Raw genomic sequence first — 12,418 nt, forward strand, 5'->3', positions numbered from 1 at the left:
CTGAGATTTATGAGAAGGGGGAGAGTCGGCTGTTCCAACAAGTACAAGCCGGTAAAACCAAACTACTAAGACACAAGATTAAGAATAAAACTAAAACCTACAGGATGGGCCTTACTTGTAGTGTTAGAAAAAGGAATAAAGGAAAAGAGAAGAACATTTCATCATACAGATCTGAAGGACGACTTTTACCAATTAACTTACAAAGAACATCATGAGTTTAAGAAAGGAACTATTTAACCGTCATTTGCTTCATACCAAATAAAATGTTAATTTATTTGCATTTTTATCACTTAAAAAATGTTACAGCTGAAAACGTCATATTTTCCACTTTCACACATCAGGTGGTTCTCTCCAAGCAAATGAAGCTTCTTGTGCATGCTGATTACTACTGCACTGAAATTGGCAGTCCTATCATGTAGACTATTCTCCTCTTCTCTTCATCCATAGCTAGCTCCTGATGTCTTTCAGTGAAGCTTCTGCTGAAGATCAGGGAAGATCAGACTACTCTGCTAAAGGGACCCAACCAGCAGTGACACCCTCTCCTTCTCTCTCCTAGAGGGAACCAACCAGCAGTGACACCCCCTCCTTCTCTCTACTAGAGGGACCCAACCAGCAGTGACACCCCCTCCTTCTCTCTCCTAGAGGGACCCAACCAGCAGTGACACCCCCTCCTTCTCTCTCCTAGAGGGACCCAACCAGCAGTGACATCCCCTCCTTCTCTCTTCTAAAGGAACCCAACCAGCAGTGACACCCCCTCCTTCTCTCTCCTAGAGGGACCCAACCAGCAGTGACATCCCCTCCTTCTCTCTCCTAGAAGGACCCAACCAGCAGTGACACCCCTCATTCTATATCCTAGAGGGACCCAACCAGCAGTGACACCTCCTCCTTCTCTCTCCTAGAGGGACCCAACCAGCAGTGACATCCCCTCCTTCTCTCTCCTAGAGGTACCCAATCAGCAGTGACACCCCCTCCTTCTCTCTCCTAGAGGGACCCAACCAGCAGTGACACCCCCTCCTTCTCTCTCCTAGAGGGACCCAACCAGCAGTGACACCCCCTCCTTCTCTCTCCTAGAAGGACCCAACCAGCAGTGACACCCCCTCCTTCTCTCTCCTAGAGGGACCCAACCAGCAGTGACACCCCCTCCTTCTCTCTCCTAGAGGGACCCAACCAGCAGTGACACCCCTCCTACTCTCTCCTAGAGGGACCTAACCAGCAGTGACACCCCCTCATTCTATATCGTAGAGGGACCCAACCAGCAGTGACACCCCCTCCTTATCTCTCCTAGAGGGACCCAACCAGCAGTGACACCCCCTCCTCTCTCCTAGAGGGACCCAACCTGCAGTGACACCCCCTCCTTCTCTCTCCTAGAGGGACCCAACCAGTAGTGACACCCCCTCATTCTCTCTCCTAGAGGGACCCAACCAGCAGTGACACCCCTCCTTCTCTCTCCTAGGAGGGACCCAACCAGCAGTGACACCCCCTCCTTCTCTCTCCTAGAGGGACCCAACCAGCAGTGACACCCCCTCCTTCTCTCTCCTAGAGGGACCCAACCAGTAGTGACACCCCCTCCTTCTCTCTCCTAGAGGGACACAACCAGCAGTGACACCCCCTCCTTCTCTCTCCCAGAGGGACCCAACCAGCAGTGACACCCCCTCCTTCTCTCTCCTAGAGGGACCCAACCAGCAGTGACACCCCCTCCTTCTCTCTCCTAGAGGGACCCAACCAGCAGTGACACCCCCTCCTTTTCTCCTCTAGAGGGACCCAACCAGCAGTGACATCCCCTCCTTCTCTCTCCTAGAAGGACCCAACCAGCAGTGACACCCCTCATTCTATATCCTAGAGGGACCCAACCAGCAGTGACACCTCCTCCTTCTCTCTCCTAGAGGGACCCAACCAGCAGTGACATCCCCTCCTTCTCTCTCCTAGAGGGACCCAACCAGCAGTGACACCCCCTCCTTCTCTCTCCCAGAGGGACCCAACCAGCAGTGACACCCCCTCCTTCTCTCTCCCAGAGGGACCCAACCAGCAGTGACACCCCCTCCTTCTCTCTCCTAGAGGGACCCAACCAGCAGTGACACCCCCTCCTTCTCTCCTCTAGAGGGACCCAACCAGCAGTGACATCCCCTCCTTCTCTCTCCTAGAAGGACCCAACCAGCAGTGACACCCCTCATTCTATATCCTAGAGGGACCCAACCAGCAGTGACACCTCCTCCTTCTCTCTCCTAGAGGGACCCAACCAGCAGTGACATCCCCTCCTTCTCTCTCCTAGAGGGACCCAACCAGCAGTGGCACCCCCTCCTTCTCTCTCCTAGAGGGACCCAACCAGCAGTGACACCCCCTCCTTCTCTCTCCTAGAAGGACCCAACCAGCAGTGACACCCCCTCCTTCTCTCTCCTAGAGGGACCCAACCAGCAGTGACACCCCCTCCTTCTCTCTCCTAGAGGGACCCAACCAGCAGTGACACCCCCTCCTTCTCTCTCCTAGAGGGACCCAACCAGCAGTGACACCCCCTCCTTCTCTCTCCTAGAGGGACCCAACCAGCAGTGACACCCCCTTCTTCTCTCTCCTAGAGGGACCCAACCAGCAGTGACACCCCCTTCTTCTCTCTCCTAGAGGGACCCAACCAGCAGTGACACCCCCTCCTTCTCTCTCCTAGAGGGACCCAACCAGCAGTGACACCCCCTCCTTCTCTCCCCTAGAAGGACCCAACCAGCAGTGACACCCCCTCCTTCTCTCTCCTAGAGGGACCCAACCAGCAGTGACACCCCCTCCTTATCTCTCCTAGAGGGACCCAACCAGCAGTGACACCCCCTCCTCTCTCCTAGAGGGACCCAACCTGCAGTGACACCCCCTCCTTCTCTCTCCTAGAGGGACCCAACCAGTAGTGACACCCCCTCATTCTCTTTCCTAGAGGGACCCAACCAGCAGTGACACCCCTCCTTCTCTCTCCTAGGAGGGACCCAACCAGCAGTGACACCCCCTCCTTCTCTCTCCTAGAGGGACCCAACCAGCAGTGACACCCCCTCCTTCTCTCTCCTAGAGGGACCCAACCAGCAGTGACACCCCCTCCTTCTCTCTCCTAGAGGGACACAACCAGCAGTGACACCCCCTCCTTCTCTCTCCCAGAGGGACCCAACCAGCAGTGACACCCCCTCCTTCTCTCTCCTAGAGGGACCCAACCAGCAGTGACACCCCCTCCTTCTCTCTCCTAGAGGGACCCAACCAGCAGTGACACCCCCTCCTTCTCTCCTCTAGAGGGACCCAACCAGCAGTGACATCCCCTCCTTCTCTCTCCTAGAAGGACCCAACCAGCAGTGACACCCCTCATTCTATATCCTAGAGGGACCCAACAAGCAGTGACACCCCCTCCTTCTCTCTCCTAGAGGGACCCAACCAGCAGTGACACCCCCTCCTTCTCTCTCCTAGAGGGACCCAACCAGCAGTGACACCCCCTCCTACTCTCTCCTAGAGGGACCTAACCAGCAGTGACACCCCCTCATTCTATATCGTAGAGTGACCCAACCAGCAGTGACACCCCCTCCTTCTCTCTCCTAGAGGGACCCAACCAGCAGTGACACCCCCTCATCTCTCCTAGAGGGACCCAACCAGCAGTGACACCCCCTCCTTCTCTCTCCTAGAGGGACCCAACCAGCAGTGACACCCCCTTCTTCTCTCTCCTAGAGGGACCCAACCAGCAGTGACACCCCCTTCTTCTCTCTCCTAGAGGGACCCAACCAGCAGTGACACCCCCTCCTTCTCTCTCCTAGAGGGACCCAACCAGCAGTGACACCCCCTCCTTCTCTCCCCTAGAAGGACCCAACCAGCAGTGACACCCCCTCCTTCTCTCTCCTAGAGGGACCCAACCAGCAGTGACACCCCCTCCTTATCTCTCCTAGAGGGACCCAACCAGCAGTGACACCCCCTCCTCTCTCCTAGAGGGACCCAACCTGCAGTGACACCCCCTCCTTCTCTCTCCTAGAGGGACCCAACCAGTAGTGACACCCCCTCATTCTCTTTCCTAGAGGGACCCAACCAGCAGTGACACCCCTCCTTCTCTCTCCTAGGAGGGACCCAACCAGCAGTGACACCCCCTCCTTCTCTCTCCTAGAGGGACCCAACCAGCAGTGACACCCCCTCCTTCTCTCTCCTAGAGGGACCCAACCAGCAGTGACACCCCCTCCTTCTCTCTCCTAGAGGGACACAACCAGCAGTGACACCCCCTCCTTCTCTCTCCCAGAGGGACCCAACCAGCAGTGACACCCCCTCCTTCTCTCTCCTAGAGGGACCCAACCAGCAGTGACACCCCCTCCTTCTCTCTCCTAGAGGGACCCAACCAGCAGTGACACCCCCTCCTTCTCTCCTCTAGAGGGACCCAACCAGCAGTGACATCCCCTCCTTCTCTCTCCTAGAAGGACCCAACCAGCAGTGACACCCCTCATTCTATATCCTAGAGGGACCCAACAAGCAGTGACACCCCCTCCTTCTCTCTCCTAGAGGGACCCAACCAGCAGTGACACCCCCTCCTTCTCTCTCCTAGAGGGACCCAACCAGCAGTGACACCCCCTCCTACTCTCTCCTAGAGGGACCTAACCAGCAGTGACACCCCCTCATTCTATATCGTAGAGTGACCCAACCAGCAGTGACACCCCCTCCTTCTCTCTCCTAGAGGGACCCAACCAGCAGTGACACCCCCTCATCTCTCCTAGAGGGACCCAACCGGCAGTGACACCCCCTCCTTCTCTCTCCTAGAGGGACCCAACCAGTAGTGACACCCCCTCCTTCTCTCTCTCCTAGAGGGACCCAACCAGCAGTGACACCCCTCCTTCTCTCTCCTAGGAGGGACCCAACCAACAGTGACACCCCCTCCTTCTTTCTCTTCTAGTGGGACCCAACCAGTAGTGACACCCCCTCCTTCTCTCTCCTAGAGGGACCCAACCAGCAGTGACACCCCTCCTTCTCTCTCCTAGGAGGGACCCAACCAGCAGTGACACCCCTGCTCCTTCTCTCCCCTAGAGGGACCCAACCAGCAGTGACACCCCCTCCTTCTCTCTCCTAGAGGGACCCAACCAGCAGTGACGCCCCCTCCTTCTCTCTCCTAGAGGGACCCAACCAGCAGTGACACCCCCTCCTTCTCTCTCCTAGAGGGACCCAACCAGCAGTGACACCCCCTCCTTCTCTCTCCTAGAGGGACCCAACCAGCAGTGACACCCCCTCCTTCTCTCTCCTAGAGGGACCCAACCAGCAGTGACACCCCCTCCTTCTCTCTCCTAGAGGGACCCAACCAGCAGTGACACCCCCTCCTTCTCTCTCCTAGAGGGACCCAACCAGCAGTGACGCCCCGTCCTTCTCTCTCCTAGAGGGACCCAACCAGCAGTGACACCCCCTCCTTTTCTCTCCTAGAGGGACCCAACCAGCAGTGACACCCCCTCCTTCTCTCTCCTAGAGGGACCCAACCAGCAGTGACGCCCCCTCCTTCTCTCTCCTAGAGGGACCCAACCAGCAGTGACACCCCCTCCTTCTCTCTCCTAGAGGGACCCAACCAGCAGTGACACCCCCTCCTTCTCTCTCCTAGAGGGACCCAACCAGCAGTGACACCCCCTACTTCTCTCTCCTAGAGGGACCCAACCAGCAGTGACACCCCCTCCTTCTCTCTCCTAGAGGGACCCAACCAGCAGTGACGCCCCCTCCTTCTCTCTCCTAGAGGGACCCAACCAGCAGTGACGCCCCGTCCTTCTCTCTCCTAGAGGGACCCAACCAGCAGTGACACCCCCTCCTTCTCTCTCCTAGAGGGACTCAACCAGCAGTGACACCCCCTCCTTCTCTCTCCTAGAGGGACCCAACCAGCAGTGACACCCCCTCCTTCTCTCTCCTAGAGGGACCCAACCAGCAGTGACACCCCCTCCTTCTCTCTCCTAGAGGGACCCAACCAGCAGTGACACCCCCTACTTCTCTCTCCTAGAGGGACCCAACCAGCAGTGACACCCCCTCCTTCTCTCTCCTAGAGGGACCCAACCAGCAGTGACGCCCCCTCCTTCTCTCTCCTAGAGGGACCCAACCAGCAGTGACGCCCCGTCCTTCTCTCTCCTAGAGGGACCCAACCAGCAGTGACACCCCCTCCTTCTCTCTCCTAGAGGGACCCAACCAGCAGTGACACCCCCTCCTTCTCTCTCCTAGAGGGACCCAACCAGCAGTGACACCCCCTCCTTTTCTCTCCTAGAGGGACCCAACCAGCAGTGACGCCCTCTCTTTCTCTCTCCTAGCAGAGTAATTCAGACATAACTTTGAAGTCTTTAGTGGATTCTGATTTCCTTCTAAAGTGTTTCTTCCATGATAAAGATCAGAGGAGCGCTCAGCCACGTGTTTTCTGAGGTGTCTATCAAGGTGAGCTTCTTCCCAGTGTGAGATCTCTGATATATGGCAAAATATGATTCATATAGAGGACATTTTCCGCACTCATGACACTACTACAACTCGAGGGTTGTGCGGGTTCTGTGATGTTCGGTACGACAAGACTTCCTTGAAAAACATTTCCCACACTCACAGCTTCTCCCTTGTGAGATTTTTTATGTCTGACAAGTTCTGATTTCCGCCCATAACATTTCCCGCACTCAGGGCAGGAAAAGAGTTTATCCCATTTGTGGCATGTCTGATGTCCAGTAAGATGGGACTTCTGGGAAAAACATTTCTTACACACAGGGCAGGAATACGGCTTCTCACCCGTGTGCAATCTCTCATGCCTGGTAAGACTGTTCTTATCTGAAAAACATTTCCCGCACTCAAGGCAGGAATATGGCCTTTCCCCTGTGTGAGATCTTAGATGTATCACTAGGTGGGATTTCTGTGTATAACATTTTCCACACTCAGGACAGGAATACATGTTCTCTCCCGTGTGAGCCCTCTGATGTCTGGAAAGGCAGTACTTCCATGAAAAACGTTTCCCGCACTCAGGACAGGAAAACGGCTTCTCACCCGTGTGAGATTTGCAATGTGTGACACGTTCTGATTCATAGAGAAAGGATTTCTTCCATTTCCAGGAATGTAACTCACTGTGAGATCTCTTATGAGCACAAAGGCTTTGTTCAGAGCTAAAACTTTCCCCACATTCAGGACAGGAAAATGTCTTCTCCCCCTGAATCCCGGCACCATCCCTCACAGTACGAGGTTGCTCAGAGTCAGAGGGATTCCATGGTCTATCCACACTGTGAAGTCCACCATCCATAGTGGAGATCATTGTCTTTTCTCCTCCACAATCTCCTGTGATGTCCTCATCTTCCATTTTACAACCTGGAGATAAAGTGAGAAGATCCTTTGAGGGTTTCTCCATGGCGTGTCCTGGAAAAATATAAAAACATCATCAATAGATATGAGAGGGTTAGTTCACTTCCATCAAGATTCCATCTGGATCAGGTAGATATGAGTGAGCAGATGTTCTCTGTGGCTGTCCCAAACAGCTGGGACTCTCCCCCCTCTTCAGTCAAAGGGCCTTTGGTCCTCCTCCCAGATCACTTCTACATTTACACAGCTTTGTCAGAAGAGCAGGAACCAATGGGGTCTGGGAGGTCCATGCTCTTTACACAACCACAAGCCTATTTTTATAAAAAAACATTTAGCTATAAGTCTTCTGGAAGAAGAGGGACCAACCTAAGAAAGGCTCAATCTGTGTTATCATATCTGTGCTACTGTAACTAGGAGTGACACACAACCTAATACTGCCAGCTAAACCCCAGGATGGGTATCAGTTATTGGCTGATATCACTCAGCTCCGCCCTACTCTGGACCAATCAGTGTGCTGTAACAGAGCAGAAATAAGAGAAGAATATATTATGGGTCACCTGTGCTGATCTCTGTAGGAGTGTCCTCCTCTATGGATGTCCTCGTCATTCCAGCCTCCTCCGTATATTGCTGATCATCCCTCACATACGTCTCTTCTACTTCACCTTCAACTTTTATGTTTATCAGATCTTCACCCTAAACCAACAGAATGGCAGAAAATAACATCTGTAACATAGAAGTATTTATGATGTGAGAAAATATCATCTTGTAGAGTCCACACATCGTCTCCACATGTCAGAGTGTTCAATCACTTTATGTTCCCGACCCTCAACTCCACCTACCTGATGATGGTGAGGGATGGTGTGACCTTCCTGTGTGGAATCCCGGGAATACAGAGGGCGGGGACATCTCTCTGGTGGGTTTCTAGTACTAGGTGGCTCCATTTTAGCATCCTTATACAGTTCCTCATATCCTTCAAAAAGCTTCTTCATTACACCATGCTCCTCGTCCTCCACTTTATACTCTTCTTTAACAATGTTGAAATCCCAGAGATTTTTTCTCTAAATGGACAATAAAACATTTATTGTAACAAACAAGTGTTAAGTATAAATTTTAAATATCAGTGAATGTTCCTCATCTACCTGATGATGGTGAGGGATGGTGTGACCTTCCTGTGTGGAATCCCGGGAATACAGAGGATGGGGACATCTCTCTGGTGGGTTCCCATTACTGGATCCATCTGTAGGAAACACACACACTGACTGAATACATTGTTTCTATGTGTTTATCAGATGATGGGGGATCTAGGTGGACCCTCCGTACTGCTCTCTCCTTTACAATAAAGCCTCCTCTTACCCGGTGATGTGAGGGGCGGCTGATTGTCCATCATGACGTCCTTGTAGAGATCCTTGTGTCCTTCTAAATACTCCCACTCCTCCATGGAGAAATAGACAGTGACATCCTGACACCTTATAGGAACCTGACACACACAATGATACAGTCACCATCCAGACACATCCCTTGTCTGTTACTGGATAATGTCCCAGAATTCCCAGCACCGCTCACCTCTCCTGTCAGCAGCTCCATCATCTTCTTGGTGACTTCTAGAATCTTCTGCATGTTGTGTCTCTCAGGTTTTAGGGAGTCACATGGAGGCACTGTGATGGTCATATGATCACCTGACTTCACAAGAGGAAATCTCTGTATTGAGGAACCAATAGGAATATCATGTTAGAATCCCAGAATCCTCCTCACCCCTCCGGTCAGGTCTGTGTTTTATTAATAGAGATAAGAGTGATGTCATGTGACCTCCCAGAATCCTCCTCACCTCTCCGGTCAGGTCTGTGTTTTATTAATAGAGATAAGAGTGATGTCATGTGACCTCCCAGAATCCTCCTCACCTCTCCGGTCAGGTCTGTGTTTTATTAATAGAGATAAGAGTGATGTCATGTGACCTCCCAGAATCCTCCTCACCTCTCCGGTCAGGTCTGTGTTTTATTAATAGAGATAAGAGTGATGTCATGTGACCTCCCAGAATCCTCCTCACCTCTCCGGTCAGGTCTGTGTTTTATTAATAGAGATAAGAGTGATGTCATGTGACCTCCCAGAATCCTCCTCACCTCTCCGGTCAGCAGGTAGATGATCTCCAGTGTGAGGTTTAGTATCCTCTCAGTCATGAGACTCCGGTCCTCCTCCATCCTCATTGATGTGGTCATGTCATCCATGAGGGTTTCCCTGTAGACGGATAGAGAATTACCTTGAGTATTTTTGCTTCGTTTTAGATCTGCAGACAAGGGACGATAAATAGGATCTTTCTTTGATTGTTTATCTGTTACCTTTGGAGGGTAGGAGAGGCGCTATTGTCAGCTGTGGAGAACCTCTACCCTGTATTTGAATATGTTTGTCTTTATTATATATTCTTTGTTGAGGAAGAGAGATGGAAAAAACTATTATACCTGCTGGAGATAAAAGACATCACAGTGACTATGGAGGAAGAGGACGGAACATGACGGGGGGATTACTGGGTGTAAATAGAAAATAATATCATATTACCTCCTCTTCTGCCAGTTCCAGCAATGTCTTCTCTCTACTTCCTATTTACTCCTAACATCACTTCCTGTCCAACTTCCATAGAGACTTCCTATCTGGATAGAAGTGAGATCACCACCATGTGTTGCTCAGAGGAGCTGCAGCTCCAAGAAACATCTCATAGAGTAAACATGGCATTATGCTGTGTGTTTTAGCATTTTGAATTGTTTGTCTTGCCATATTTGCCCCTTACATACTGCATATTTTGGTATATTTATTATCTGTCCACATATAATCCACTGAAGAGAAGAAGAAGTGGTAGAGCTTTGAAGAAGGCCCAACTCTGTTTTGCCTGGTGAGTCTTACGTTACTGAGAAGTCCATGTTCTGCTCTTCATGACCTTCCCTGTGTGGAGGAACTTCTCATCTTAGGAGTGACCATCACAAACAACCCCTAAGATGGCACTTCTACAGATATCCTCCAAAATGATGTCAGCACACAGACAACCCAACAAAGATACAGGAAGAAGGGCTTCTGAGTAGAAATGAGTGTATCTGTGGCGGTGAGCACCCACAGATTGCCAACTTGGGGTTCCCCAGGGTGCGGAGTCTAATTCTCAGCCTGCTTCTTCACCAGAGTCCATGATGGTGGGGATGGACTTGCATTAAGCTGGAATCAGGTTGTGGCCCCCAGGTACGTCCAACTAAGGATGTACTCGCGTGTGCAGGACCAATCGCGTGCGCAGAGTACCAACAGCAGGAAATCCAGGAGACAAGCCTTGGACAGGACGGGCAGCAAACAAGCACAGACGGTGAACAAAGCCTGGGTCAGTACATGGTTTATCAGGCACAGGGTACACAAGTGACATGCGAACGGGAGCTCTGAGAACTGTGATGTTGCTCAGGCAATGTGAGTTACACTGAGCATGTCTTATGTAAGCATGCAAACTAGAAGGTGGGCCAGGAGATGATGGAAGAAAAGGAAATAAAAGTCCACAGAATGGCAGGCGACACCAATAGGTGAACACGGCCAAAGCACACATGTGAAAGGAATCAGGGTAGAGAAAGCACTGCAGCGAGGAGGTAAGAATACACAAGAAGGAAACTACAGGCTAACTTGTGTGACAGTACCCCCCCCCCCTTCTTATGTGGTCTCCCCACTCGTTTCTCTAAATGGGGGGGCAGAAACATCAGTAGAAGGAATCCAACACCTCTCCTTAGGACCATATCCCTCCCTGTCAATTAGATACAAAAGCCTCCCCTTGGAGAATTTGGAATCCAAGATTTTCTTCATTTCATGCTGATCCGAGGTACTGACTGTTGGAGAAGATTGACAAAGAGGATGAGAAAACCTATTGATGATGTACGGTCTCGGGAGAGAAACATGGAAAACATTAGGGATCCTTAGATGTGAAGGGAGACGAAGCTTGAAAGTGATAGGGTTAACCTGGCAGAGAATGGTAAAGGGACCAATCAAATGAAGAGCAAATTTCATAGAGGGTACTCGGAGAAGGATATTCTTGGTAGAGAGCCAAACCTTGTTACCGGAACAAAATTTCTCACGCGGCGATGAAGTTCTGCAGCTGCTTTGTACTTTAAAGCTGCCAGATGTGAATTCTTGGAAACATCTGCCCAGATAAAAATTGAAAAATTGTTACGTCTCTTCAGCCACAGGCACCACAGAAGAGATGGGAACAGAAAATGATATAGAAGGATGGTGACCATAAACCATGAAAAGGAAGACTCACTAGTGCTGGCATTAGCGTGGTTATTGAGGGCAAACTCTGCCCAGGGTAAAAGGTCTACCCAACCATCCTGATGGGCAGAAATGAAAACGCGAAGATACCATTCAACATTCTGGTTGACCCTTTGAGTTTGCCCATTTGACTGCAGATGAAAGGCTGAGGAGAACTCCAACTTGAGTCCAAGGATGTGGCCAGAGCCCTTCAGAAGCTAGCTGTAAATTAAACCCCTCTATCAGAGACGACGTGCAAGGACATACCATGAAGACAAAAGATCTCCTTAATGAAGACCGAACCAAAGTGACAGCAGAAGGTAGTCCTGGAAGTGGTGTTAAGTGACACATTTTAGACTTTTTACACCTGTCCACAACTACCCAGGTAACGGTGGAGCCCACTGTGGGGGATAGTTTAGAGATAAAGTCCATGGAGATGCAAAGCCAATGTACATTTGAAACAGGTAGAGGTAAAAGGAGACTTGCTGGAGCAGATGTGGAGGACTTGGACTGCAAGCAAATGGAGCACTCCTGGACATATTCTTCAACATTCTTCCAAAGTGGGGCCCACTAGTAATAACGCTGCAGGAAGGCACAGGTACATTGCACACCAGGATGTCCTGAGCATTTAGAGTCATGTGCCCATTTGAGAAGTGTGGAGTGAAGGGAGGGCACCACAAAGGTCTTTAGAGGTGGGATACGTGACGACTGAAGACGGGTGGAGGCCAGAATACGATGGGCAGGAATAATAGGTTCCGGTTCAACATGACACTCAGAGTCAGCAATGTCAAATGACCTGGACAAGGCATCAGTACGGGCATTTTTCAAACCGAGCTGGAAGGCGATGTTAAATTTGAGCCTGGCAAAGAAGAGAGCCCATCAT

The 12,418-nt window shown here is 51.3% G+C and overlaps 1 protein-coding gene across 2 annotated transcripts in view; it reads right to left on the reverse strand.

The window, feature by feature from the left end:
• Positions 1–254: 254 nt before the first annotated feature.
• LOC141104792 (oocyte zinc finger protein XlCOF7.1-like) overlaps positions 255–12,418 on the reverse strand; it is a 114,217-nt gene continuing 102,053 nt past the window's right edge. Inside the window, exons 1-8 of one of the 2 annotated variants that reach the window (XM_073594545.1) lie at positions 9,826–9,879; positions 9,609–9,731; positions 9,393–9,507; positions 8,629–8,973; positions 8,415–8,512; positions 8,115–8,333; positions 7,833–7,968; positions 255–7,332 (exon numbers count right to left, since the gene is read on the reverse strand). In XM_073594545.1, the coding sequence (XP_073450646.1) occupies positions 6,377–7,332; positions 7,833–7,968; positions 8,115–8,333; positions 8,415–8,512; positions 8,629–8,713 (1,494 nt within the window). In that variant the 5' untranslated portion in view covers positions 8,714–8,973; positions 9,393–9,507; positions 9,609–9,731; positions 9,826–9,879 and the 3' untranslated portion in view covers positions 255–6,376. Of the gene's footprint in view, positions 7,333–7,832; positions 7,969–8,114; positions 8,334–8,414; positions 8,513–8,628; positions 8,974–9,392; positions 9,508–9,608; positions 9,732–9,825; positions 9,880–12,418 lie in introns of those variants that run through there. The other variant, XM_073594543.1, reaches the window with a different exon arrangement.

Source organism: Aquarana catesbeiana, linkage group LG08 (assembly GCF_042186555.1).
Source record: "Aquarana catesbeiana isolate 2022-GZ linkage group LG08, ASM4218655v1, whole genome shotgun sequence".
NCBI lineage: Eukaryota > Metazoa > Chordata > Amphibia > Anura > Ranidae > Aquarana > Aquarana catesbeiana.